Source organism: Podospora pseudopauciseta, chromosome 3 (assembly GCF_035222475.1).
Source record: "Podospora pseudopauciseta strain CBS 411.78 chromosome 3, whole genome shotgun sequence".
Taxonomy (NCBI): Eukaryota; Fungi; Ascomycota; class Sordariomycetes; order Sordariales; family Podosporaceae; genus Podospora; species Podospora pseudopauciseta.
In genome coordinates, this window is record NC_085893.1 from 1,653,852 (window position 1) to 1,680,321 (window position 26,470).

At 53.1% G+C, this 26,470-nt stretch overlaps 8 protein-coding genes and 1 non-coding gene across 9 annotated transcripts; 4 read left to right on the forward strand and 5 right to left on the reverse strand.

Moving 5' to 3' along the window:
* Positions 1 to 1,075: 1,075 nt before the first annotated feature.
* On the reverse strand, positions 1,076 to 3,882 carry QC763_304575 (uncharacterized protein; the record flags this gene model as incomplete). The annotated part of the gene is given in 7 exon segments (XM_062910905.1): positions 1,076 to 1,799; positions 1,824 to 1,975; positions 2,094 to 2,261; positions 2,286 to 2,511; positions 2,575 to 3,326; positions 3,378 to 3,594; positions 3,613 to 3,882. The coding sequence occupies 7 exon segments, from the start codon at positions 3,880 to 3,882 to the stop codon at positions 1,665 to 1,667; spliced, it is 1,920 nt and encodes a 639-aa protein (XP_062766891.1). The 3' UTR covers positions 1,076 to 1,664.
* Positions 3,883 to 4,469: 587 nt separating this feature from the next.
* Positions 4,470 to 7,324, reverse strand: QC763_304580 (uncharacterized protein). The gene is made up of 2 exons (XM_062910906.1): positions 4,865 to 7,324; positions 4,470 to 4,802 (listed from the first exon to the last, which is right to left on the reverse strand). Exons 1-2 carry the CDS (start codon positions 7,031 to 7,033, stop codon positions 4,557 to 4,559), a joined length of 2,415 nt encoding a protein of 804 aa, XP_062766892.1. The 5' UTR covers positions 7,034 to 7,324; the 3' UTR covers positions 4,470 to 4,556.
* Positions 7,325 to 7,800: 476 nt separating this feature from the next.
* QC763_304590 (uncharacterized protein) lies at positions 7,801 to 9,648 on the forward strand. The gene is made up of 4 exons (XM_062910907.1): positions 7,801 to 8,311; positions 8,365 to 9,030; positions 9,088 to 9,373; positions 9,430 to 9,648. The coding sequence occupies exons 1-3, from the start codon at positions 8,145 to 8,147 to the stop codon at positions 9,281 to 9,283; spliced, it is 1,029 nt and encodes a 342-aa protein (XP_062766893.1). The 5' UTR covers positions 7,801 to 8,144; the 3' UTR covers positions 9,284 to 9,373; positions 9,430 to 9,648.
* Positions 9,649 to 10,638: 990 nt separating this feature from the next.
* Positions 10,639 to 13,998, reverse strand: QC763_304600 (uncharacterized protein; the record flags this gene model as incomplete). Its single annotated transcript, XM_062910908.1, has 1 exon — positions 10,639 to 13,998. One exon carries the CDS (start codon positions 13,996 to 13,998, stop codon positions 10,639 to 10,641), a length of 3,360 nt encoding a protein of 1,119 aa, XP_062766894.1.
* A 519-nt stretch (positions 13,999 to 14,517) lies between these two features.
* On the reverse strand, positions 14,518 to 16,961 carry URA7 (CTP synthase ura7). Its single transcript, XM_062910909.1, has 8 exons — positions 16,856 to 16,961; positions 16,603 to 16,649; positions 16,483 to 16,538; positions 16,359 to 16,424; positions 16,235 to 16,301; positions 15,351 to 16,175; positions 15,066 to 15,292; positions 14,518 to 15,011 (listed from the first exon to the last, which is right to left on the reverse strand). The coding sequence occupies exons 1-8, from the start codon at positions 16,878 to 16,880 to the stop codon at positions 14,618 to 14,620; spliced, it is 1,707 nt and encodes a 568-aa protein (XP_062766895.1). The 5' UTR covers positions 16,881 to 16,961; the 3' UTR covers positions 14,518 to 14,617.
* A 360-nt stretch (positions 16,962 to 17,321) lies between these two features.
* On the forward strand, positions 17,322 to 20,426 carry TFG1 (transcription factor IIF subunit tfg1). Its single transcript, XM_062910910.1, has 2 exons — positions 17,322 to 19,760; positions 19,820 to 20,426. The coding sequence occupies exons 1-2, from the start codon at positions 17,984 to 17,986 to the stop codon at positions 20,092 to 20,094; spliced, it is 2,052 nt and encodes a 683-aa protein (XP_062766896.1). The 5' UTR covers positions 17,322 to 17,983; the 3' UTR covers positions 20,095 to 20,426.
* A 781-nt stretch (positions 20,427 to 21,207) lies between these two features.
* Positions 21,208 to 24,704, reverse strand: QC763_304630 (uncharacterized protein). Its single transcript, XM_062910911.1, has 2 exons — positions 22,016 to 24,704; positions 21,208 to 21,952 (listed from the first exon to the last, which is right to left on the reverse strand). The coding sequence occupies exons 1-2, from the start codon at positions 22,234 to 22,236 to the stop codon at positions 21,541 to 21,543; spliced, it is 633 nt and encodes a 210-aa protein (XP_062766897.1). The 5' UTR covers positions 22,237 to 24,704; the 3' UTR covers positions 21,208 to 21,540.
* Positions 24,705 to 25,013: 309 nt separating this feature from the next.
* On the forward strand, positions 25,014 to 26,099 carry CWC26 (Pre-mRNA-splicing factor cwc26; the record flags this gene model as incomplete). Its single annotated transcript, XM_062910912.1, has 1 exon — positions 25,014 to 26,099. The coding sequence occupies one exon, from the start codon at positions 25,014 to 25,016 to the stop codon at positions 26,097 to 26,099; it is 1,086 nt and encodes a 361-aa protein (XP_062766898.1).
* A 167-nt stretch (positions 26,100 to 26,266) lies between these two features.
* On the forward strand, positions 26,267 to 26,340 carry QC763_0052100. The gene has a single exon. It is a non-coding gene; the product is annotated as a tRNA-Val (tRNA).
* Positions 26,341 to 26,470: the final 130 nt, after the last annotated feature.

Sequence of the window (26,470 nt, forward strand, 5' to 3'; positions counted from 1 at the left end):
TACCTGATATCCAGCCTTATATTTGAAGCCATTCTCATGTTCGCGAAGTGAAGCAAATGTCGAAAGTGTCTTAAACCACCATCAACCTCACCCTCCCATGTCTTCTTGATCCAGGGGTAATCCTCCCTCAAAATGATACCCGAAAGAGTCAACATCCCCCGAGCCTTCAACTGGATCCTCCCAGCCCAAGTCTTGCTAGCCACAGTAGCCATCTACTCCTCCACCTATGTCTTCAACCTAGCCACAACCCCAACAATCCTCACCATCATCGCCGTAAGTAGGTTCCCTCCTCATATCCCCAATATATCACTCACTAACCCCCCCAGACCAGCATCCACCTCCTCCTAGCCCTCTCCCTCTGCCTCACTCATTCCATCCCAACCCGAAACACCCACCAAATATTCACCACCCCCATCCTCCTCCTCCTCCTCCTCCTCCTCCTCCTCCTCCTCCTCCTCCTCCTCCTCCTCCTCCTCCTCCTCCTCCTCCTCCTCCTCCTCCTCCTCCTCCTCGGCACCGGCCTCTGGGCCGCCAGCCTCTGCTACCACGCCAAACAAGTCGACCTCCTCCTCACCTACTCACTCCTCTCCCAAACCACCACCCAACCCCTCACCCCAACCTGGTCCAAAATCGGCCTCGCAACCACCGCCCTAAACCTCTTTCTCGATCTCGCCCTCCTCCTCCTACTCACCCTCTCCATCATCATCAACCAAAACCCATCACCACCACCACCACCCTTACCAACAACCATCAGTTACCCCCAACAACAGTCCTACTACACCACCCACCACCAGTTCACCACACCAACCTCCCCTATCCCTCCCGTCCCCCCTATCCCAAGCACCTACTACTCCCCCGCCATCCCCGAATCACGCATTTAAAGATAGCTACCATTCCTTTCAAGAAAATTAGTACTCCTCTCAAAATGATATACATGCCTTTCAACATAGCCAACACCCCCTTATGCCTAAAGATAATCAGCACCCCTTCACAACCCACCAACCCATCCAATACCTCTAAAACAAAACCATATAAATCACACAAATACGCATCATACACATCATACACATACACACCACCATCAACCAAGTAAGGGCTGGTAAAACACAAACTACACGCTTCATCCACACCCCTACTAACTACATCGCTACATCATCTACATTCCTCGCACTAATTCCCCCCAACAACTTGACCCCCTGATCAACACAAACCAACCAGTATGATTTCATACCTCCCCCATGTTACAGAAAGAAAGAAAAAATCGCTGAGTTGAAACAAGACTGCCGAGCAAAAGTGTCGTCTGTTGTTGTGTAATGCCCTCCTTTTCGAATCAGACATGCCTCATTCATGATTCGATTTGCCATTCACGTCCGCATCCTCTCCAGCACTGGATCCTGTACCTGTTTAAGAACTTGCTCCAGAACTTGCTCCAGAACTTGCTCCAGAACTAGCTCCCCCATTTGCTCCAGCACCAGCTCTTGGAGCCAGCGTATCTTCACGCGTCCCGAACGTCACGAACGTCGACGAGCTGGCCCAAGACACCGGCCGCCGTGCTACTGCCTCCACAGCATTTCTTAGATATCGTACAATTCGCCAATCCTCCTCCGTCATCTCGCCTCTGCTACGCCCAACAGAGCGAGGCGGGGCCCCGGGCGTCTGGGACCTCATTGAGCTGGGCAACACCTTCGGCTGCACTGGTGTTGTTCCCGCACCCGCTCCAGTATTTGCTCCAGAACCGGATCCCGCACCCCCTCCAGCACCAGATCCCGCACCCCCTCCAGAACTGGATCTCTAACCCCCTCCAGAACCAGATCCCTCACCCCCTCCAGTACCAGATCCCTCACCCCCTCCAGTACCAGATCCCTCACCCCCTCCAGTACCAGATCCCTCACCCCCTCCAGCACTAGATCCCGCATCCACCTCGGAACCCGAAGCCACACCAGCTCCCGCACCAGTTCCCTCGCCTCTGGTACGCCTGATATAACGAGGCGGGGCCCCAGGCGCCCGGGACCTCATTACCCTGGGCAAAACTTCCGGCTGCACTGGTTTTTTTGCACTCGCTCCAGCATTTGCTACAGAACTGGATCCCACACCCGCTCCAGCACCCCCGCCAGAACCCGAAGCCACATCAGCTCTCGCAATACCGCTTGGAACTAGCGTACCGTCACGCGTCCGGAACATCATGTTGCTAGACAAAACTTCCATTGGTGTTATTTCCGCACCCGCTTTAGCACTTGCTCCAGAACTGGATCCCTCACCCCCTCCAGAACTGGATCCCTCACCCCCTCCAGCACTGGATCCCTCACCGGCTCCCGCACCAGCTAGCGTACCGTCACACCTCCGGAACCTCGTCGAACTGGGCCAAACCCACGGCCGCAGTGGATCAGAACAAGCTCTTCGAGCCAGCAAATCTCGCGGATCCTCCTCCGCCAGCTCGCCAGTCCTGATATTGATATAATGAAGCACGTTCTCGGGCATTTGAACCGCCACCCAACCGGGCAACTCGTCCGGCTGCAGCGGTGGTCTCGCAGCCGCTCCCGGAGCTAGCTAATCTCGCGGATCCTCCACCGTCACCTCGCCCGTGCCGGTGTTGATATATTTAGGCACATTTCCAGCCGTCCATATCTTCACCCAACCGGGGCAATGGTCCGGTATCATCTGTAATGCCTCCACAAAACGTGCTGGAGCCCGCCAAGCAGCTCGCGGGTCCTCCGGCGTCTCCTCGCCGTCTGTGCTGGTGTTGACATTGCGAGGCGCGTTTCCAACCCTCTTCAAACTCAGCAAATTGCGCAAATCCTCCGGCGGCACTGGTGGTGTTCCCCTACCCCCCTCTCTTTCCAGCGGATCCTCCCACGACCTCTCGCCTGTGATCTTGTTGATGTAGTAAGGAATGTGGTCACGCGTCCGCAACTTCACCCAACCGTGGCAATGTTCCGGCGTCAGTATTTCTCCCCCAGCACCTCTTGGAATGCGATCACCTCGCGGGTCCAGCCGCGTCCTTCTGGGTGCGCTTCTGGAGAAGTCGGCATAATAATGTCTGCCGGCAGAGTCGCAAAATACGTCCCAGTCAGGGGGGAAATCACAACGTCCCGGATGCCGCCACACGTTCTCGAGCTGTTCCTGTGTTCCTCGCGGATCAACATCGGTCTCCTTCCCGGTCTTGAGGTTGATAAAAACTTTGCCGCTGTCCTTCCGTCTACATACCCACTCAGGGGGGAGCGGGACTTCTCGTAATTCTTCGTCCTCCTCAAAAGAATCTTCCTCAGAAGGATTATCGTTTTGAGCACGCTGAGCAGCTGTTGTAGACGACTCGCCTCGCTGGGGGCCTCCCGGAACACGCTGAGCAGCTGTTGTAGATGACTCCCCTCGCTGGGTGCCTTCTCCTATGTCGTAACGGATTCGTTTGCGTAGTGCCTTTGGGTCTCGTGCACGTATTCCTCTGATTTCTGTATTTGGGTCTCGTAGGCGTATTCTTCTGACATCTGCCTTTGGGACGTCTTCTGCCTTTGAGACGACTTCTGCCTTTGAGACGACTTCTGCCTTTGAGACGACTTCTGCCTTTGGGACGACTTCTGCCTCTGGGATGACTTCTGCCTTTTGGGCGACTTCTGCCTCTGGGACGGTTTCTGCCTCTGGGTCGACTTCTGCCTCTGGGTCGACTTCTGCCTCTGGGTCGACTTCTGCCTCTGGGTCGACTTCTGCCTCTGGGTCGACTTCTGCCTCTGGGTCGACTTCTGCCTCTGGGTCGACTTCTTTGTCTTTCCCTTTCAGTGCTCGTTTACCCTCTGGCGTGAGCTTGTCCAGCTCCGTCTCCTCGACTCCTCCGCTTTCCGCCTTTGGGGTTGCTGGCTCGGGTGGTGCTGGTAGAGCGCAGCAGCACATATAACGCCCGAAAGACCTCTAGCCACATTCCAGCTCATCACGTCTCGCAGCCTCCCAGAAACGGACGCAGGATATAAGAAATAGCAAAAAACCCAAGCCACCCAGGATGGAGGATACCACCGTTGTGACCACGAGCGTTGTGTTCGGGTCCCTTTTGTCAACGGGTGCCATGGTGGTGATGCTGAATGGTGTCTGCGTGTTGATGTCGGTAAATCTACTGGTAACGAACGAACAATCGCGGGCTGACTGATGATACTGGCGATAGACTGATGACACTGGTGATGGGAGAGGGAGAGGGAGAGGGGAAGAGGGAAAAACCCAGATGTCGTTGAACCATAAGACCACTGGAAGGCAGGTTCCTTCCCCGAAACTTGGTCGGGGCAGGGGCCCGTCAACTGCCCCGAGAGTGAGCCCAAAAGGGAAGAAACCTAGGCTCTCGCAACGAAAAGTTCCCATAGAAGTGGAAGGATCATGGTGAAAAAGCCCCCGCGCAGGAAAGTGCCCTCGAACACCAGAAAGAAACATCAGTCACAAACTCGGGCACCCTCCCCACAAAATAATTGGGACAGCAAAAGTAGGTTTGACCTATGCCATATTCGTGTCAATCATTTGTGATGAGAGAGTGCTCAGGGTATCCATTCATCAATCTCGGCTCGTATCAAAAGTCTCCCCGTTCAGTAAGACGACATTGCCATCTCGCTGCCTTGGCGCTGCTGTTGTTGCTGCTGCTCCCACGTCTTCCTGCACACCTCCTTCATGAGCCTCTTGGGGGCCATGCGCCCAGTCATCAGCTCAAAGGCCTCGATGGCCATTTCCGCGACCACCTCCAACCCGTCGACGACCACCCATGATGGCGACATGTGGTCTCTGACAGCATGCATCTGGGCTACCAATGGAGTTACCAGAGGCTCGTAGGCCAACTAGAGCAGAAAAGTCAGCAAAATACCTAGATATCACAAAAGCTGGCTCATCTGATGCTTACCTCGACCACGACGCCACCAGTCGGACTCCTAAGCCAGTCCAGAGGCATCTCAAAATCAGCAGGCGCGGACCCATTCGCGCTGGTAGCTGGAACACAGGAGATCACCATCGTTGGAGGTTGGTAGGCCCGAGGCCATGGCTCTGACAGCGATGGAAGGACTCGGCAGATCTCATGTGACCCTCCTTTTGTGCCTACAATTCCCTGTGTTGCCGCCCAGTCGTTGAAGTGCTGTGCAACTTGGTTGGCATTTGGTGCTGTTCGGTTGTAGATAAAGATATTACGGCATCCCAGCTGAATCAGCGCATAGATGGCAGCTCTGGCCATGCCACCGGCGCCAACAACTAACCCGGTAGTTTTAGATGGCTGGACAAAATTCCGTGGACTGATAGCCCTCCGAAGGCATGTCAGAATGGAGCTCCAGTCGGTATTATCACCAAAGAACTCGCGTGCAGGCCCGGCCTTGTTTCGAGAGTTGGCATGGTCGAGAATGGCGCTCGTCTTTCCCCTGAGTGGAAGCAGTACGTTGACTGCTCCTATCGCGGTGGCATGGTGGCTCTTGACTTTGAGATGGGGCATGATGGCAACCTTGAAAGGGGCTGTCAAGCTGGCCCCCCCAAAAGAGTCTGATAGGCAGATCTGGTTCAGCCTGTCGATCGTAGAGCACGTTACATCCTGGAAAGTGTGTGGCATCCCGCAGAAGTCGTAGGCCGCACTATGCATGGCCGGTGATAGCGAATATGATACGTGGGAGCCGAGCACGTAAAACTGCAGCGGATCCAGAAGAAACTGCCGGAAAAGCAACTCATACGAGTGATAGTAGGTAGAGACCGTGGCAAGGTGGTCTCGCTCATTCTCCATATCTGGATGCTTCACGGGATTCAAAATCCTGCTTTGCAGTGGTGTCCGAACGCCGAGGACGGAAAAGTCGTAGGCCACAAGTGGTGGCTTTGGGTCTGGTACTTCTTGCTGTAGCCTCTTCTTGAAGCCTTCCAGAAGCTCAGCCGGGCTGTCATTTGTGCAGAAGCGGACCATCCGCACCACCTCGCACCCTAGTCCCTGAGCCCTCTTGTAGTTTTCCATCTGTCTGTCGTCCTGCCAAGCAAGGGCCCCAAAGCCCATGTACCAGAAGTTCCCAATGATCTTTGACCTTCCTCTGTGCCGTAGTACCCGGTTCACAAACTCGTCATGGCGCTGGAGATCTAGGCTGATATAGTCAACGCCGAGACGGAGGCCCAGCTCCAACAAGTCAGCATCCATGGCGTCTTTTTCTTCCGGCGTTCTTCGTCTTTCCCCTCGTGGGTTTTCTTCCACATGGTAGATGATTGGAATGCCGAGTTTTCTCCTTATCAAGGCGATTTGTCTCGCAATAACGTTCATCAGATCGTCTGGCCAGTGATCGATGATAAACTCGACGCAATCTCCTCTCGCCTCAAAATCCTCCCATTCCAGATCCATGTCCATCAAATAGGATAGTCTGAGTCGCAACGCGTAGGAATATGACCGGAATTCCGGTGGCACTGAGCTCACAGAAAATGGGCTCTCCAACCAGGCCTTGGTGGCGCCCCTCCCTGTGACGATGTCGAGAAATCTGGTAAAATCTTCCCTGGCACTTAAAAGCTTCGATGGCCCAGACTGTCGGCCATTCAGTGGTGTGCTGGCCCCCGAGCTCGTGCCCGAAATGTGACCCCCAGATTTGTTTGGGGGATCGTAGAGGTTGTAGTACTCAAAATTGGAGCAGCTTCTATGCCGCTCGTCGGCTTTCAGGAGCTGTTGAAGGTCGGCAGCGTCCAAATGCCGGGCAATTTGCTCCTTTTCGCGGTGAATGTAGACGACTGGGTTGGTGCTGGAGTACTGTCTTAGTGCGTCCTGTGCCTCTCCCGTAAGGCTGCTCATGCCACATTCGATGATACACCCGGTCCTGTTGCTGTCCAACATTCGTTTGAACACCTCGATATCCTGCCTGGCAAAGGCCTCCCTGCCATGTCGGGCGAGATACTCCCCACGTGATAATCCCGTGGTTTTCTCAAAGTAGTGCTCCTCTGTGACCAGTCGTCGGCGTAGGTGAAGGGCTCCCATGAATCCCAAGGTCCGCTTCCCTGCCCCGCGGCATCCGACGAGGACAATGGATGAGTTTGCCTCGAAGGCCCGTTCATTCTTTGGTGGAGCCATGGTGTTGTCCGTGGCGTCGACACGGCTGTTGAAATGGTCCTCAGCTCGGTGGTCTCTTGTGGTATCGATATGGCACCGTGAGCTGGACCATTGGTGCGTGATCAGGGACGGGATGAAAAGTCGAGACGGGGCTTGTGATGCTAGTATCTTGATTTGTGAGACTGAATATAATGAGTGAGGGCATCTACCTATCAGATAATCAGACACAATTCAGGCCGCAGATGAAGGCCCGACTCCCAGTCGCCATCTTGGACCGTCGAAATGTCGGCAAATCGGTCGGGACTGGCAGGCGGGAAAATGTAGACCCTGCATTGGCCCGGGCAGTGAAGCCACCCCCGCAACGATGCTGCGACAGCGGGACTCGGGTGCCGGGTCGTCGGTGTTTAGTGGGTCACTGCCCCAGCAATGCCCCAGGAAAGGCGCCAGCGTTTGCGGGGAACATGGCAGTGGCTACGGGAGATGCAAAGCACAAATTCAGTTTGAAATAATGAAGCACTTATGTCCAATGGGAGATCATGGAACAGATGCAACGTATGAATGCTACGAATGGCAGCTGTCATGATACCTCTCGGCCGAGATGGCAAGAAACCTCCACTGGGAACCATGAAGAAGGAGGGTGCAGCAGGCTTAGGTTGAAGGCCATCCATCACCTGCCCTGGCATATCGGGCCCTGCCGGAGGTTAAACTCCACTCGAGGTTCACGTCTTGTTGAATAATGAACTTGTAACAGATGTCCTGAAATGTGTGTAATGAATCAATGCCAAAATATCCAGACTACCTTAGGTAGACATGGAGACCAAGACGTGCTGTGTGATCCCCCGGACACGCCCCGCCTCCGTAGACGTTGAATTTTTAGGGGCGCTTCCGGGGCACTGGCTCGGGCCGGGTGCTAAGAGCGCCGGAAGCGTGGGCCCGAGCCCCCACGATTTCCCTGCAAATCAAAGTCCCCGCGTTCGGCACCGCGCTTTTCTCCTGCCAACTCTAACACACCTGTTTCCCACCGAAATACGGCATTGGCTGGCTCTGCTCTGCTGCTCCCTCCCTTCCTTGTGGATAAAGTATTTCTTCCGACCAAGTCTATGGGCCCCGCCCGTTCCGAAGCCCCAGGAAAATGGAGTTCTCCGTCGAGGAACGCGCTCCCCTAGCCACCAACACCAACCCCGTCTCCGGTGGTGCTACCGCTTCCGGCCCTCCGCCTCCCCCAGCCAGTGACACCGGCGCCGATGCCGGGAGTGAGGCTCCGGCCAATCCCCGCAAGAGGAAGAAGGCCTCCCGTGCGTAAGTGTCTCACTCTCTCTACACCACTGGCGTGTCTCATACCCATCTCATAGTTGTGACTTCTGCCATGTCAACCATCAGCCATGTGACAATGGCAAGCCAAAATGCAGTGTCTGTACCAAACATAACAAGCCATGTTTATATCTCCGTCCAACCAAGAGACGTGGTCCCCAAAAAGGCTACCGCACTGCTCTCAACACCTACAAGGAGAGTGCCGCCGCATGGGGAGCTGTACTGGACGCCATCCCTGGACTTGACGCCCTGATAGAAGGCCATCTACGAGGAGCCGCCGGGAAGAGCATGATAACCGCTATCAAAGATTCCAATCAGCAGGAAGCCTTGATCAGCAAGTGGCAGCAGAGCTCAGTCTTCAAAGCCTTCTTTGGTCACAACGGCCCAGCACCCACTCCACCCACAGAGAACAATAACAACAACAACAACAACAACAACAATAACCAGACCACATTAGATTCCAAAAACAACATTCTACCATCACAAGAAGTCGACGAAGAAGACGCACCAGAAGAACCACCCGCCCGGCCACCACCAGCAAAGAGAGCCACACTCCAACCACCCGCCCCAAGAAGCCAATCAGCATCAAGCTACGTGGTACCAGAACAACCAAGAACTCCAATACAATTCCCCCAACTGGGCTCTCCTTTCCAACCAAAAGATTCCGCCAGCTTATCAGACATTGTAGCAAAAGATGCTGCCCAGGCGTATGTCATTGTTTCTTCCTTTTTTTCAATTCGCAACTTCTAACAGTCTAAACACAGAGCCATGAGGACCTCACAAACCCTCGCCTCTCTAGGCTTCGCCCCAGACGAAACAATAGCAGATTTCTACAGCATGGGCTCCAACCCAGAACCAATAGCCGACTCCAACGACCCAGACTTTGACCCGTCGCTCGGCAGCGAGTCGGAGCAGAGGGCTTATTACGAGTTGCTGATGGGGAGGATGTTTCCTGGATGATGTCTGCTTTTTCTCGAAAGGCTATGAAGTCAATTGTATTATCTTTATCATATTATCAAGCATTATATGTTGTCATATATGAAGGATGAGGTGAGTCAACCGTCTCAGATCAAACAGTGCCAACTGGAAACTAACCTCAGCCCAAGAAAGTGGATGACGATCTCAACTGGGTGAAATTTGGAGGGTTGTGGGAGATGTAAAGTTTTGTACAAGATGAGAAATTTGATACCCGCCTTTTTGTGCAACCGAATCTGCATTTCAAGTTTGACGGTGTACCTATTCGAGCAATGACCCAGGACCGAGATATTCTTGCAAGCCCATCTCACTAAAATCCCAGGAAATATGATGATGCTTTCTTTATCCGCAATCTGATGGAAACTCGATGCACCCAAGATTAAAATGATCAAGTCTCATCACATTAGGTTCTGGATATACCTGTAGTTTGCATTCTCTCTCTCTCTCTCTCTCTCTCTCTCTCTCTCTCTCTCTCTCTCTCTCTCTCTCTCTCTCACTCTCTCTCTCACACACACACACACACACACACACACCCACCCCCACACACAAATGTCTCTCATACTATATTCCCTAATATACTTTCTCAGCCAAGTTATATCCCATATATTCTTACTCTTTCTAATTTTCATTCTTCCTTTATTTTTTTTCTTTCTTTCCGCTCTTGCGTACCTATTCTCACACCCCTCCATCCCTCTCGTTCACGCACTCACAACCATTGCAACACATAACAAAGACCCAATACGTACCACCTATCACATCTCCACCTCTCCTACGTAGCGCCCATTTATAAAAGTCATCCACCTACACATCCTTATCATAAATTTCACACCGAAAAAGAAAATACACAGGATCATCAACAAACTCATCGGCTGTGAGTGTGTGTTGGTAAAACTTCTACCCCTAAAAGAAACTATCTAAGGATATACAATGGGAGAAAACTCTTTGAGAGGAAGAAAAAAAAAATGTGAGAGAAATACCAGTAGTCTACCCATGAAAGCCAGCAACCGTATGACCAAGAGATCACAATATAAAAACACATCTGTCAACACACTTCATTGCCATGCCACCACACCAGTCTCCGCTGCTATGAGCCGCTTTAACTACCAGCTACCAAACAACAATGCAAAATACAAAAAATTACAGACACACAACCATACTCTTACACAAAATTTCACACCCATTTTTTAGAGTACACACCCTTTTCCGTTCTCCTTTTATATATCCCCCCCTTCCCACCCTTTTCCCTATCCACCACCGCTTGTACCACCCACCCTCTTTGTCCAACTCCACCGCCGAATTTCCCTCTCCCTTGCCCATTCCTCCCATTTAGCCTTCCTCCACTAAAGAAGCCCCCCATGCAACTCCCCCAACAACCCCTCAAACTCCTTCCTCACCCTCTTCCTTTCCACCTTCCCCACATCCTCCAACAACTCCCCCTCCTCCTTCCCCCTGATAATCCCCCACGCCCTCCTAAACTCATCCCTGATCTTGACAATCCCCTGGTGCGTCACCGTCCTGGCAACATTGTGATCCGTCTCAAACGGGTCCTCCACCGCAAACAAAAACCTGAGCCTGACTTCCTTTACTTCACCGCCGCCGCCACCACCCGGAGTCCCAACACCACTACCACCACCGCCCGGAGACAAAACCCCCCCTGCCGGACTCTCCACCACCGTCTTCGCCCCCGTCCACCCCTTCTCAACCTTGCTCATGAACCCCCCCTGCCTCCTCAAACAAATCACATCCCTCCCCCAATCAAAACCCTTCCCCGTCCTGTGGTTATTATGGGCATAATACTCGAAAAAACCCCTCAACAACATCCCCAAACTCTCCCTGTTCATCGTCAGCTCGTTCCCCTTCGCCAGCCTCTCAATCTGCGCCTCGTCTCGCCAAAAGTGGATGGGGTACCCCTTGCACATCTGTGGCGGCTGCCCAGACGGGCCGAGGAGCTGCAAGTTAGGCACCACAAACGGCCGCGCAACGTTGATAAGGTAGTGCAGCATCATGATCGCATACCCGTAACTCCCCAGCGTGCCCCGGTAGGGCGAGTTAATTTGCCTCACCTTGGCCCAGTGCTTGACAAACAAGATGAGCGGCCTGACCCTTGGATCGCAGAGGGAGTAGCACCTCAGCAGGGTCGTGTTCTCCACCGCTAGATGAGCAGAGAAGTTGATGTCGCACTGGACGCCTATGTTTGACTTTGGGAACTCGAGACGGTCTCTGTGCAGATCTCGAGGTTGGTTGGGCGGTTCAATGGCTGGGTCCCCCAGCTGCTTGATCGTTGCCATGAGCTCATCGGATTCATCCGGCAGGGGAACAGCCAACTCGCCAGTCTTGTCGTTCTTCGTCATCGGTCCCCGAAGCAGAGCAACATAACACCTCACCAAACTCGCCGCCGGTTCCTGATATTGCCCTTTCTGGAGACACCTCTCATAATCCAGCGCAAGCTGGAGACTCTTGTGCCGTTTCGCCACGGCTCCCAACGTTGAGGCGTAGGGGAATTTCGAAAACTCATCCACCTGCTCGCGAACCTGGCTGTTCCAGATGCCGTTGATGTAATGTCGTATAACAATCGGAAGGATCGTGTCCCCAGTTGACGACTCGTCGCACCCGCCCAGCTCAACGAGTAACTGATTCGCCCTTTTGTGAAAAGCCACCACCGGCTCATGCGGCATCTGCGCAAGATGAAGAAGCGCAAGCGACGGAATCCGTTTCAGCGTCTCAACATAGTTCTGGACTTCCTTCTGATACGTCAGCGGATCCTGACCGACATTGCTGCGGTGCATGAGGTCCCTCCAGCGTGCCAAGGTGGCAAAAGACCGCCGCTCCAAATTATCGTCTTTTTCTTGTACCGGTCGATCTTCCCACGACTGAGCCAGCATCTCTCCTTCGATCTGGAACAAAACCCCCAACAGGGTCCTCGGCAGTTTCAAGGTGAGAAGTTCGTGTTCGTTTAGATTCCTGGAATTCAACAGCGCCTCCCGCACCTTCTCGTTGGCAACACCCCGCGCAAACGCCAGACAGACCCGATTGAGAGGCTCGATCCACTCGGGCGTCATCGAGGAGACGTTGGTGTGGGTTATGTCGTAGCCCCCAAGCTTTCGAAGAACCTTCTTGGCGGCGTTGTGGTAATTCGTCAGACTCCGTCCATCTTGCTTGAGAGACTCAAGTAGCTGCTCGGGAGTAGATACCGGTTCACTTTCCTCGACAACACGTGCCGGCTGTTGACTTTCGCTTCCAGGCGCAGGAGGCGGTTGTGCTTCCCCAGCTCCCCGGATAGGCTCAACCTCGTCATGCGCATCCTCTACATCAACCTCGGCCTCTACCGCTCCCTTTTCCCAGTCCTCCCTTTCCTTCAACAGCGCAACCCGTAACTCCTCCGGCGGCTTCTCACAAATCTTGATGATAGGCACTCTGGTCCGGGTAAGCAGCCTCGCACCCAACCCCATGTCAAGAAAAGCCTTTTCGATCAGCCTCGGTATCGGAGAACCTGATGCCTCTGGTTGAGGGTCCAACAACGGGGCAAACAGGCCCAAGTCCATATCCGCGTCCTTGGTTGCAAACCCAGACATCAGACTTCCAAAACACTTCAGCTGGACACTCTCTCGTGGAAACCACGGTTCGCCGGCTTTTTCGTTCTCGAAATTGGTAATGACATCCCGGACGACCTGCTCAATCCTGACTCGGAAAGCCTCCTTCTCTTGAATCTCAGCGGGATTGATCTCGGCATTTGCAACGACTTCGTTGCAGATGTTCTCCAGATGTTGTGCCTGCGCCAGGACCTCCCTAGTAATGCTAAATGCACTGCCACTACCCGCAGTTTGATGACGGTGAGGGTGTGGCGGCTGGTTCCTAAACTGAGGTGACTGAAGGTCGGGCCGCACGGGCGACGGAAGGGCTGGGGTGATGACATCCACGGGATACTGTTCCGCAGGAGGATTCATTTGTTTGGGGTCCTGATAAGATCGCGAGACTTGGTGCCGCGGTTGTGTGAACGGAACGCCGCCTTGACCTGGGTCAGGTGGGAGAAAAGTAGCCGAGTGAGGCCGGTAAGCTGGTGCTTCTCCCTGCAAAACACCACCGTTGCCTTGAGGTCCCCGGGCTTGCGGCCATCCATGAGGCTGACCGCCACCGCTGCCGCCGCCTTGCCTCTGGTTAGGTGGGAGGAAAGTAGCTGAGTGAGGCCGGTAAGCTGGTGCTTCTTCCTGTAAAACACCACGACCGTTGCCTTGAGGTCTGTGGTTAGCACGCTGTCCCTGCCAATGGCCGCCTCCCCTGCCTCCACTGCCTCGAGACTGATGGCCATGGCCACCACGCTGCTGTTGGTTGAACTGTTGCTGGTTTTGATAGTGTTGGGAATTCTGCCGTTGATGCTGATGCTGAGGCTGATGCTGATGCTGATTCTGATGCCGGGACACCGGCTGTGGTAGAATCTGAGGTTGGGATACCGGCGGTGGTAGAACCAGAGGCCGAGGGTCGATGGGGATGGTGAGTTGAGCAGCCAGCTCGCGACGCTGACTCTGGTTCAGACGCTTCTGACGCTTCTGTCCAGAGGCATCCACCACGACCTGAGTCTCAGCAATAACCCCCTGCTGCTGCGGTCCAGCAGTAGACGGGCCTTGACTTGCAATCGTCATATTCCCAAAGTGATCCTCGAGGCCCTGGCCAGGCTGACCAAATGGAGGAGGAGGTTGTGCCATTCTCCACACAATGGCCCGTCTGACTTTTGGAACTCCTCGACGGCGTGCCAGTCAATGCTGTGGGTATGGAAAAACGAGGGTTGGCCTCATAGGGCTAGTTAGGGAGAAGGTCGCCGGCGTGATAGCTTTTGTTGACTAGCTTGGGTTCACAATGGCGCCGCGTAGAGCTATATGGGAGTATGTAACCAGCCTTGTTTGGCTTGGTCGAAAAAGTATGAATGAAAGCCAAGTTGGCAGAATTTGCAAACGCGTCTGACAATGCTGGGTAGGAGGTAATGATGATCCCAAAGTAGTAGCTGTTTTGCCAGCCGCAGCAGACTGGTAGAGCCTCTGGAGGAAAATTGTAGAATTCTCGGTCAAGGTTGTAGAGCAACAATTATTTCATTGCTGGTGAGGGAAACAACTTCAGCGAATGACCCCACTATCGCTGTGAGTTGGGAGCGATTCGGAAAGCGCCAAGGGTTACCGTGCACGGGCCATATCAGCTGGACCTTTGAGACAACCAAGCAGGAAAGTGGTCTTGGATGATTATTTTACTTTTTTTAATTGGGCTGTAAAAAACGCTGGTCTAGATATGGTCTATCTGTAATGTTCATCACGCTAGATCCGCTACTTCCACTTAAAAGTGGTGCCCGTTCACGACAACCTTCTCCTCCGCAATCTCCTTGAGCACCTTGTCCAAGAGCCCAGCGCTGGATGCCACGAAGCCCAGGAATGGTGGCGATGGCCGAGTGACCTTACTTCTGTACTCGGGGTGGGCCTGTAAGCCAACAAAGTATGGGTGGTCCTTGAGCTCAAATGCCTCCATACGGTTGCCAACATCGTCCCGGGCAACGAAGTGGAAGCCCTTGCTCTCAAGCTCATCAACCATGTCAGGGTTGACCTCATAACGGTGTCTATGACGCTCGTGTGTCACCTCAACACCTCCGTAGAGGCCACGGAGCTTGCTCCATTCGGTGCCGGCCTGGAAGAGAGTTGGCCGTGTGCCAAGTCTCATGGTACCACCCATCTTCCTACAGGTTTGTTAGCTCCATGTCCTGGAACTTTCGTTGTCTCGTTGCACTTACTCCTTGGAGCCCTCGGGCATAAAGATGACAGCCTTGTGCTCAGCGTTGTTGTCAAACTCCTCCGAGGTGGCATTGGGCCTGCTGAGCAAATCCCGGACCGCCTCAATGACGGCAACCTGCAGACCGAGGCAGATACCGAGATAGGGGATCTTCTTTTGACGAGCGAACTTGGCCGTCGCAATCATACCCTCGATGCCTCTGTTGCCAAAACCACCGGGTACAATGATCTGGATGAATCTCAGCTACCGAAAAAGAAAATCGTCCAAAATTAGGGGGAATACATACCCCCTGAACACTCTCCAGAACAGCCCAAGCGTCCTTGTACTTGGATGGGTCCTTCTTGAGCATGGCCTCCTCCAAATGCTCAGAGTCGACATTGATCAGGTTGAGCTTGCGCTTGAGGTGCATGGAAGCGTGCTCAAGCGCCTTGACTACCGACAAATAGGAGTCCATGTGGGAGGTGTACTTGCCAACCAATGCAAGCTGAACTGGCTGGAGATCCTTGGGGACGTCAATGGTCTTCTTCCAGAGATCCCACAGCTTGGCACCTTCCTCCTTTCTGCTAGCATCCAAAGGAATCTTGTCGAGCTGGAGACCCTTGTGCAAAAGCGTGAGCAGACCTTGCTCCTCAAGAAGGACAGGGACCTGGTAAATTGTCTCCATGTCATGCACGCCAATGACCTGGTCGAGGTCAACTTGGCAGCTGAAGGCGATCTTCTTGATGGTGGCATCGTCGAGGGAGGCATCACACCGACAGGCAACAAGGTCTGGCACCAGACCAGAGCTCCGGAGTTGTCTGATGGCGTGCTGGGTGGGCTTGGTCTTCTCCTCTCCGTGGATCAGTGGAACGAAGGAGACGTGGATGTTGAAGAAGGAGGACTCGGGATCTCTGACGAGCTTGTGTCTCAGTTGCACCAGGGCCTCTACGAAAGGCCCAGACTCGAGATCACCAATGGTACCACCCAACTCGATGATGCAGACATCTGGCGTCGCACCCGAGTCATCGACTGGGATCTTGGCAACCCGCTCAATGGTGTCGTTGATCTGCTGGACGATGTGAGGCACGACCTGGACGGTCCGACCAAGGTAATCTCCCCTTCTCTCTTTCTCCTATAGCACAGGAATCATGTCAGACCTGGAAGGGGATGCAGATTTACGATCAGACCTACGATGACGGCTTGGTAGACCTTGCCGGTTGTGATGTTGTTGTCCCTAGTTAGTTGGATGTCGAGGTATCTGACAAGCGTCAGTATCTGGTCTCATGCAAGGAGAGATGAGACGGATACGAGTTACCTCTCATAGTTTCCAAGATCGAGATCAGATTCACCACCATCGGCAAGCACGAAGCACTCGCCATGCCTGAATTACAAGTATTAGTTATGCGCCGGTTGTCTCGTATTGGGAGCTGGTGGCATACTCTAGAGGCCCCAATGTGCCGGCATCAACATTGAGGTAGGGGTCAATTTTGATGGCCTGGAAGAGAACATGATGAGCCCAGAGCTACTGAATTGGATGAAGTTTTTACAGTAACGCCTACCGTGACCTTGAGACCAGCCGTCTTCAGAAGAAGACCAGACGAGGAGGCTGCGTGTGTGTGTTAGTCGAGGAGACAGCAGAGGGCAGGCGACGAATGAATGTGTCACCACATACCAATAATTCCTGTCAAAAAAAAGCAGGTCAGCGCTTGGCCCCTCCTCGCTATCAGAAAACGGACTGCCCCTCGATTGGAGCGTGGTGGAGAGACTTCAGCCAACAGAGGAACTGACCTTTGCCAATGCCCGAGATGACACCACCGCTCACGAGGACGACACGCATTTTGAATATGGATATCGGCCGGTACTGGATATTTGAGCTGATGGTTGCTAGGGATCGTGAGAGTTTGGTGCCAAGAGATATACCCTCAAAAAATTTGAGAAGGGAGGACGGCAGAAAAAGGTACCCTTTTGAGCGTCTGGAGGCGCGCACTTTTTTGTGGGGCAAGCGTTTTTTTGGTTTCAAACTCCACGGTGCCGGTGGAGCGAGAAGGTGAGACACGAGAGTCACGGCAGGCAGAGAGCACTTGACTTCCAGGCAACATCCTGTCGTGATTGGCTGGGTACAGGCTTAGTATGCTCTCATATACTACATCGAAGTGAAATGAGTCTTATCATTACTCTGCCGTTGCTGTTCCATTGCTCTCTTCGTGGTGATTGCCTGGGATGGTAGGTAGTATCCAGTCCCAGAGCCAGATCAAAAACTCACACATGCTCTCGAACAGTGGCTGGAGCGAGCCTCGACAACTAGAGTTGCCACAAAAGCATAAGGTTCAATTCAGCTAGTACTTATTCTCCAGAGGGCTTTGGCTTGGGTTTAATTACCTCGTATCCCAGCATCTGCCGCTGTCCGGAAAAGTCAGCAAACCTCTCCAGTCCATGCCCCTCTCGAGTCTCGACTTACAAGAAGAGAGAAATTCTGGAATCAACCCCGCCAAACCTTGATGGTTGAGCAGGGTGGTCTGTGCTCACCCGGTCCCAGCAGTGTTCTGCCAAGCCATCTGCGGCTGCCTTTTTAGCGGGTCCCTTTGTCATCCATGCCCGCTGCCAGCCGTCGCCATTGATCACTCCAAGTTCTTTGACAGAGGTTAACTTTTGGCATTGACAACGAACAACCACCGACCACTACCCAAGTATCGACGACCACTTCTCTCATATCCGCCGCCGACCGGGTTCAGCCAAGGAGTTTTCGAAGATCGATCGATTTACGCCAGAATCTCGCTGCCGATTACTCCGTCGCGCCGCCATCTTCAGTCGCGCTCTTGATGACGACTTGAGCCATCGATTGCATCTTTCTTTCGCGGGCCTCCTCCGTGCTACCATCGGCGCATTGACGCGCCTTCCAGTCGTCCACTCATCCCATCGACTTTCACAAGTCACCACACAATGAGCGCGCCACAGCAGCAACCGCCTGGGCCTCCCCGTCCCCCAGGCGCTGCCCCAACTTTCATCCGCCGCAAACCCAACACAGACCCCTTGAGAGCGAGAGTAAAACCCAGAGCCAAACCCCTCCACGCCTTACCCCCAAAGGGCAAAGAGGCCAAAAGGTTGGTCGACTCCTCCGGCGAGCTCGACAAGGAAATCGAGAGAGAATACGCCAGCAAGGTCGAGCAGCTGCGTCAACAGCGCGCACGGCATGGTGGCTGGTCAGATCAACCCACCGGCAGCATCCAGGAGTTCCCTCTTGTCCTCACCAAGAAGGCTTTCCGCGAAGGAATTCGCCACCATGTCATGCGGTTGCACAAGCAGATGGGTGGAGCAGAAGTCGACATTGATTTGTTGAATCAGGACCAATTTCCCCGACCCGTCACATTGCACCGTCGCGACCCGCGCCTTCCTCCCGCTTATCGGATGGCTATGAAGCAAGACGATGTCCCAATGGACCCCGAGCAGCAAGCTGAGATGGACCGCATCCAAAAGATGAAGGCTGACAAGGAGGCCCAACGGGCCCTTGATCAAGCCCAGATGGCCCCGGTCATTAAGGACAACAACCCAAAGCCGAAGACAAACAACAAGAAGGAGAAAGCTTCCGCCTTTTACGGCAAGCACTCCGACGCCCACAAGAAGCAGTCCGGCCTGCGCTACGAGGAGACACTTCCATGGCATCTTGAGGATGCCGAGGGCAAGGCCGGCGTGTGGGTTGGCTCTTATGTGGCCGGTCTTTCAGACAGCAACGTCGCGTTCGTTATTGACGGCGCGCGTTTCCGCATGATCCCCTTGGAGCGGTGGTACAAGTTTGACGAGAAGCCAAGATTTGACACCCTCTCGCTCGATGACGCTGAAAAGCTCATGTACGAGGTCAAGGAGGTCAAGCGATGGGTCATGAAGGACAAGGAGAGAGAGGAAAGATTGCGGGAGAAGCTGGAGACGAGAATGTTCCTCAACGGCCCTACCAGGGTCAAGACTGAGAGCGCCACTTCTCGCGCCGCTCGTGGATCCGAGAGACAGGATGACTACGAGTTGGATATCTCTGGCGACGAATTCCAAGATGATGACGAGACTCCTGGTTTTGAGGCGGATGATGAGGACGCCAAGGAGTCGAAGGAGCGTGTTCGCAAAGAACAGCTGGCTTCCAACTTGTTCGGTGAGGGTGAGGAAGACAAGGTTGAGAAAGAGGAGAGGGAGAGGCAATTGGAGAAGCTGAAGAGAAAGATGATAGGAAAGCAGACGATCAAGGGATTGGTGAAACTGGAGAAGGCGATGGACTACGACGACATGTCCGAGAGCGACTCTAACAATCCGTTTACGGACTCTTCGGATTCCGATGACTCCGACGAGGAAGAGAAGAAGGAAGAGGAGAAGAAGCCTGAACCTGTCACTTCGGGGTCTAATACCAAGGGGAACACCACGCCTTCCAAGAGCGCAATTGCCAATAAGAAGGGCAAGTTGAAGCGGGCTGGTTCACCGGAGATGTCGGAGTCGAGCGACATCGAGACGGCCCGGAAGAAGATGAAGACTGGCAAGGGGTCTAGCGTGCCGAGTCGGATGGGCACTCCTATTCCTGGCCGGCCGAAGGTCATGCCGGGGGCTACGAGTGACGGGGAGGCTACCGGTGGGGAGGGGTCTGATGGCGGTGCGATGCTGAAGAAGAAGTTCAAGATGAAGGCGCAGCGGCCTGGTGGGACGCCTTCTGGTTCGAGGGCGGGCAGTCCTGCTCCAGCCGGTAAGCTTTTTCCATCTGCTGTCACTCCTTGTCATACAAATCTAACTCGTGAGAAACAGGTCAAGCCTCCAAGACGGGCACCGCAACGCCCAGCGGCTCGCCGCCTCCGTCCTCGAAGCCGGTTGCTAAGATCACGGCGCAGGAGTGCTACGAGGCGCTGGCCCGACACACGAACGGCATCGCGCTCGTGCCGTTCATGTCGCAGTTCAAGCACCGGATTGACAAGCCGGGGTCTACTACGAGGCAGGAGTGGATCCACATGGTCAAGAGCTTTTCTGACTTTCATCATGAGACGAAGTTGCTCAAGGCGAAGCCGGGGTGGAGGCCTACTTAGGCATTGTCGTTGAGTTTTTGTATAACACTGTTGAGTTTGGGAGGGGATAACGGCTTAGCACTAGTGATCATAAAAGGCAAGATGCTGATGAAAATGGGAGGATGTTTTTCTGCGGGTTATGGAGGTTGTTATGTAAGGTACTTGGGATGAATACTTTGGGGCCCGAAATCTGGGCTGGAGGAGCTGGCTTGGGGCTATCAGCGAGTTGTTTTTTTGTTTTTCCTTTTTTTTTTCTTTTTTTTTTTTCTTTTTACTCGCTTTGCTTTTCTCTAGATCGAGGGATAGGCAGAGAGGCCGAGCAAATTATTTTTGTAAAATTGAAAGGATGCTGGTGAAAGGTGATTGTTGACGAGTTACTTTCCTTGCGACCCCTGTTCCACAGCAAATCAACGATATTGAACAACTTTATCTAGAGCATCCCCAACATCAGACAACAACCAGAAGAAGTATTTTCCATTGCATTCACTTCCCTCATCACCAACTCAGCAAATCATCACCCCTACTGATATGAATGATATGAACTATTGTGTTGTGGATAAAATAATCGTTATTGCAATTTAGAATACCACGGATAGCAATCGTCACCCTTGTGCATTGTTTTTTCAATTAGGTGGGTAGGGAATAAGACTTTTTGACAATTCTTCAAGGCCTGTTAACCTACGGTATCTTTTAACCTGCTAATTATATTTTTGAGACCTGCTGACTATCTTTCAAGGGCAAGGTTCAGCACCTGCTTTGCTGCAGTGCAGGATATAATCACAAAAAGAAATCACCAATGTTCTTTCTATATGCGCAGTCATTTCTTCCATCGAGCCGATGCTTGATCAATCTTGGAGTTCGGAAAGATTTAGTTTATGGGAGTGAGTCTCCGCTGACCGGTCTGGTCGATCTGTGTGCTCTTTTCGAGCGTGGAAGGAAGTCCGCTTTACGAGTCTTCCCCCTTCTGCGACCTTAATCAACGTCCAGCAGTTCTTTGAGCAGAGAGGTTGGATGACAGTCGCAACAAGCCGGGCAGACACATCAACAAGCAAAATGTACGTAGGTAAACAAACCACAAATACATAAACCCTTCATTTCACATCTCATAGTATCCTAATGTTGCTCATGTTGTGTTGCAAGGTAAATCTCTCTCCAGAATCGAAAATATTGATTGCCCTATCAGCGTACTACTAAAATGCTTCATAATCCTTAAATAAATAAATAAACTCATAATAAACCCTCATGTCATGCCCCCATCCATCATCCCATGCTCGTCAAAATGCCAACCCCGCGCGCCCATCAAATGTAGTATAATGTCATAACGATCCGACCAGCAGTAGTCGTACTGTCGTCCCGTCATATGCTCACCATCGAGACACCTCCCCCCCCCTCCCCCCCCCAAAAAAGCAGCCGCTAAACACTCAAGCAAGTTATACAAAGGGAAAGATGCGCCGCCAAAAGTCAAGCTTAAACAAGCTCAAACCCCCCCTCCACCACCACCGGCTCATTCTCCTCCCGTCTCTCACTCGTCCCGCTCCGCAACACCTTCTTCGCCTTCCTCCCCTTCACCGCCTCCCCGTTCCCATCCACAACCTCATATTCCTTCTCCACCAGCTTCTCCGTTTCCTTCTGCGTGTTCCTAGCCTTGACAAAAACCTCCAGCGTCACCGGCCGGTCGGGAGAGTCATGCCTGTCAAACGAGTACAGTACATCGTCTTGTGGAGCTAAAGTTGGAATAGTAGAAGCGTTGACGTCGTTAAGGTCAGCAGCGTTGATGTTTTTGGCGAGGTTGTTCTTGATGACCGAGTCGGGAGTGTACCAGTTGGAGCGGCCCTTGACAATGTTCTGTCCGACGGTGGGTTTGCGGGCGAAGTGGTAGCTATAAATAAGAGAGGATATGTTAGAGTAAGGTTGACTAAAGAAGGGGATGCAGAGGACATACCGATCAACATATCTCTTGTCTGGCTTCATCTTGGCAATGTGAGCATCGTTGGAGTACTTGACAGGCTTGACCTGGTCCCAGAAGCCCTCAGTCACCACACCAGAGAGGAAGCGGCTGCCATGCTGCCACTTGGTATTGTGGTCCTTGACGCGCTTTCGCTCCTTGGCGCTGTGGCGGAGATCGCGCTCGAACTGGCGGGACTCAATGGTGAGGTTGGCCATGGTGATAGTTGAAGATGGATGAGATGGGTATCGATAAGGTAGATGTAGTAGTAGGCGATAGGTATCTCGTGAAGCGCAGCGCGGGGATGGAATAGTCCGCAAGAAGAGCTTCAAGGATGGTAGGAGATGTTAAAGATGATGCTTGAACAATCTATCGATGAGATGTGGCAAGAAGGAAAGTAGCAGGTTGTATGTGTGTGTGGGAAAAGGTTTCCAGGAAGTCCCCACGATATGAATCAATGGTAAAGTTTACCGGTTGCCGGGTGAGAGGTTGAAATAAGAGTGGGTTGGGGTGTAAGTGGTAGCTTCCAACGGACCCTGACAAATGATGCAAAAGCCCCCCTTGGGCGGGTGAAATGGAAAGGCTCGTCTTTGTTGTTTCCTTGGTTGTGTGATTGTTTAAACAGGTCAAGTGCTTCCAGGAGCGCTTGACTTTAAACAACACAAAGAAGGCCCCGGGTCTTCTCTTTCGGGACGCCGGCCGGGTGACTCAGATGAAGGCAGTGAGCAGGGCGTGTAATTGACAAGCCCCTGTTGGCGAATCGCGATAAGATGCCGAGATGACGAAAGAGGAAATACTAGCTGCAACGAGCCAATAGGATGTGAAGGTACAAACTGAGGACGACAGGAGTGTCTTGGGCTCCAGCTGATGATAACGAGGTATGTATAGGTGTATAGTTCTTTGACAGAGTAATACAGAACAAGCGAGAGGGAAAAGAAAGGAGAGGCCTCAAGATAGGAAGGGGCTGGACACAAGAGAGGCTTATACTCAGTCAAGGAGGCTTATCGGCCTGTTTGGGAATGCCCAGGATCCATGGGAGGATGGCGGGTGCGGGTGATAAAGCTCGAGCGGGAGGTGGGGAGTGGGAGTGGGAGTGACAAGTGACGACAGGTCAGCGTGTGACACTTGTGAGCACCCAGCAGCTGCAGCTGAGACGTGGACATGGACAGTGCTCGAAAGAGATATTCTTGGCTTCTCTCAGGGTTGACCATGATGAAATGGCGGCCCAGGCCTGATCAAGGTAAACCGGTTTAGCGGACATGAAACAACCACCGTCAGGCCCGTTTCCAAGCCACCTCCAGTGGCTTCGTCAGCAAACTGGAAGTGGTCGTGGTCCCGGTAGTCCCCTAGAGATGTTAGCAGTGACGGCGTCATCTGGGGTAACCTAAGCTTGTAGACATCATGTTCATGCCGGATGTCAAATGCCGGCCCATGCACCAGACCCTTCTCCAAGGCTTGCCCTGCAGGAGGATGATGCATCGACCATCCGGTATTTCCTTGAACGGGCAGCCACTGACGGGACTCGTGTTACCCACGGGCAATGGCATCTCGACACTGATGAGAACGGGGATGATGTCTCGAGATGAATATGGTCGAGGTTCGAGGTGCGATTGGCAATTGACAATTGGAGTCGGATGCCACCACTGCACCATACAAGTGGATGCCTTTGTGGAGAGCTGCAGGAACCCCCACACCGGCCCCCGCCAAGCTCACCGTTCTGCTAACTGCATCACCAACATCTCCAGAGTCATCTCACGACACAAACATGTGCTCTCATGGGTAATCATTCATATCTACCGGTTTCGTCCGTCTTGCTTTCCAACTCTCGATCGGAATGCTCGCGTCAAGCGAGTTCTTCTGGACAAGTCCGCTGACGCGATTCAGCTGGCCCCCAGTCTTTGAGGATCACAGCCGGCCGGCAAAGGTGCATTCCAAGCGCGCGCGCGATAACGATAAGGATAACGGACGTCATCCTACCCTCCCCCCTCTAGGATCTCGATACTTAGCCCTGTCTGTGCTGTCCCCTTCACCGCATCCTCAACAACCGTTTATCATCGACTAGTCAAGTCTTGTATGGTCTAGAATTCAATAATTACCACATAGCAAAACCCCCCTTGTTGGCTCAAAGGAGAAAGAGAGAGGCAGAGAGAATCGAAACGAAAGGCGGCCGGGGTGTCGGCTGACCTCTCGCTCTTCCTCGTGAACGGGGTCTCAGGTCATTCACCTTTGACTCGGCCGCAGACGCGTATCTGAGTTACCGAGGACCCCGCACTCTCTCTCAGCTTCCACATCTGCTTATTGCACAGTTTAAAAGTTCCGACCTCGGTATTTGCAACTTCTTATCTCCATGTAGATGCAGAAGAGTAACAGTGTGAAGAACTCAGGGGCGGCTATCGGATTGCCAGATTGGAATATGGCCGCATAGTGGGAGTCCATGTGTCACGCTGAATGGAAGCGTCGGATGTGGTACTCAATATATTCTAGATGTGTTCAAACCGGATGGGGATGTTGGCGGACCACAAACTAAAGCCCGATGTTTCGTCCATTCCCCGTGGTCTGTCAGATCACGGGTCCCCATATCAGGCTCAGCTTCGCCTCCCGCAGCAGCAGCGCAACAACGCGGTTTTGGGGCTTGGAACTGGTCGGCTGCCGTGAGCTGACCCAGACTTCTTGGGAGGAATTTCAATTGTAGCATCACATGGTTAGTCGATGAATGTGAGATGGAATTGCCCCTGTCCCAAACCAACCGGTGTAGCCAACCAAGCTGTGACCTTGATGGCCTTATCGGCTTATCACCCCTTATCAACACCTTATCAGTGATGTCACCCAGTACCACTGCAAACGTGCTGCAGCGCAACGCGACCAGAGCAACAGCAGCCTTGTGGGGCGGAACAGACCGCTGCACGACATTCTTGTCGCAAACACCACAAGCAGCCAAAATTTCGGCCATCACCACCACCAAAAAAAAAAAAAAAAAAAACCATAACCACCCACAATGCCAACAGACAAAGCAACCTACCTAGCAGCCCACTACCTAACCGCCGACCCCCCCAAATCCACCACCACCTCTTCCAGCTCCACCTCCAAAAAACGAAAACGCTCCTCCAAGACAGCCGCCGCCCCCGTCGCCCAAATCAACAACCTCCTCATCCACGACTCCGATGACGAATCCACCTGGGCCAACCCCAACCCAAACCCCGACTCCGACTCCGACGGTGACACCCCCATGACCATCGCCGGGCACACCTCTGAATTCCGCAAGTCCAAAAAATCCGCCTGGTCCACCGTCGGCACCGCCGTCCTCCCCACCACAGTCAAGAAACGTGACGATTCCGACAACATTGCAGATGCCGTCCTCGCAGCCGCGAAGAATGATGCTGCTGCCTTGGGTCATGACTCTGATGACAGTTCGGAGGAGGTGGATGACGACCCAAGACAGGTAAAAATGTCAAATGGCATGCGCCCGGGGTTGCAGTCTGCAAAGTCGATAACGGAGCAACTTGCCAGAAAGACAGAGGAGGAGAAGAGAGAGTTGGAGAGGTTGACCAAGGCGATGGAGGAGGCGAAAAAAGCTAAAGAGGGGAAGGAAGAGGAGGATGAGGTTGTTTTGCGGGATGCTACCGGGAGGAGGATTGATGTCAGCTTGAGGAGGGCGCAGGCACGAAGGGAGATGTTGGAGAGAGAAAGGGCTGAGCAGGAGAAGGAGGCGCTTTTGAAGGGGGAGGTGCAGGCTAGGGAGGCGGAGATGAGGAGGGAGAGGTTGGAGGGGGCGAAGTTGATGAAGCTTGCGAGGGGGAAGGATGATGAGGAGATTAATCGGGAGCAGAGGGAGGAGGGGAGGTGGAACGATCCCATGGCGCTGTTTTTGGAGGGGGATAAGGGCGGTAAGGGGGGGAAGAAAAGGGGTAAGGGGAGGCCGGTGTATCAAGGGCCGGCGGAACCGAATCGATATGGGATAAGGCCGGGGTATAGGTGGGATGGGGTTGATAGGGGAAATGGGTGGGAGAAGGAGAGGTTTAGGATACTGAATAGGAAGGAGATGGTGAAGGGGTTGGAGTATGCTTGGCAGATGGATGAGTAGATGCACACTTCTTGGAGTTAGTAATAATGGACAGCGAGGGGTCGTTGGCAGTGGGTAGAACTGCGATGGTGGTTGCAAGTTGTCAAAAGTAGGAAAGTATACCCAAGCAGGATGAACTCCAGCATCAACAGGGCTAGTTCTCGTGAAGAAGTCAACAACAACCAATTGGTTTCGTGGTGTAGTTGGTTATCACGTCAGTCTAACACACTGAAGGTCTCCAGTTCGAGCCTGGACGAAATCAAAGCGATTATTTTTTGCATACCCCATCACATGGGTACTGTCAGTTTTTTTTTTTTTTTTTTTTTGGGGGGTGGTACTGGTGGAGTTGTGGGGTTTTGCATGCTTCGTCCACTTTGGCTCAGATATCACGA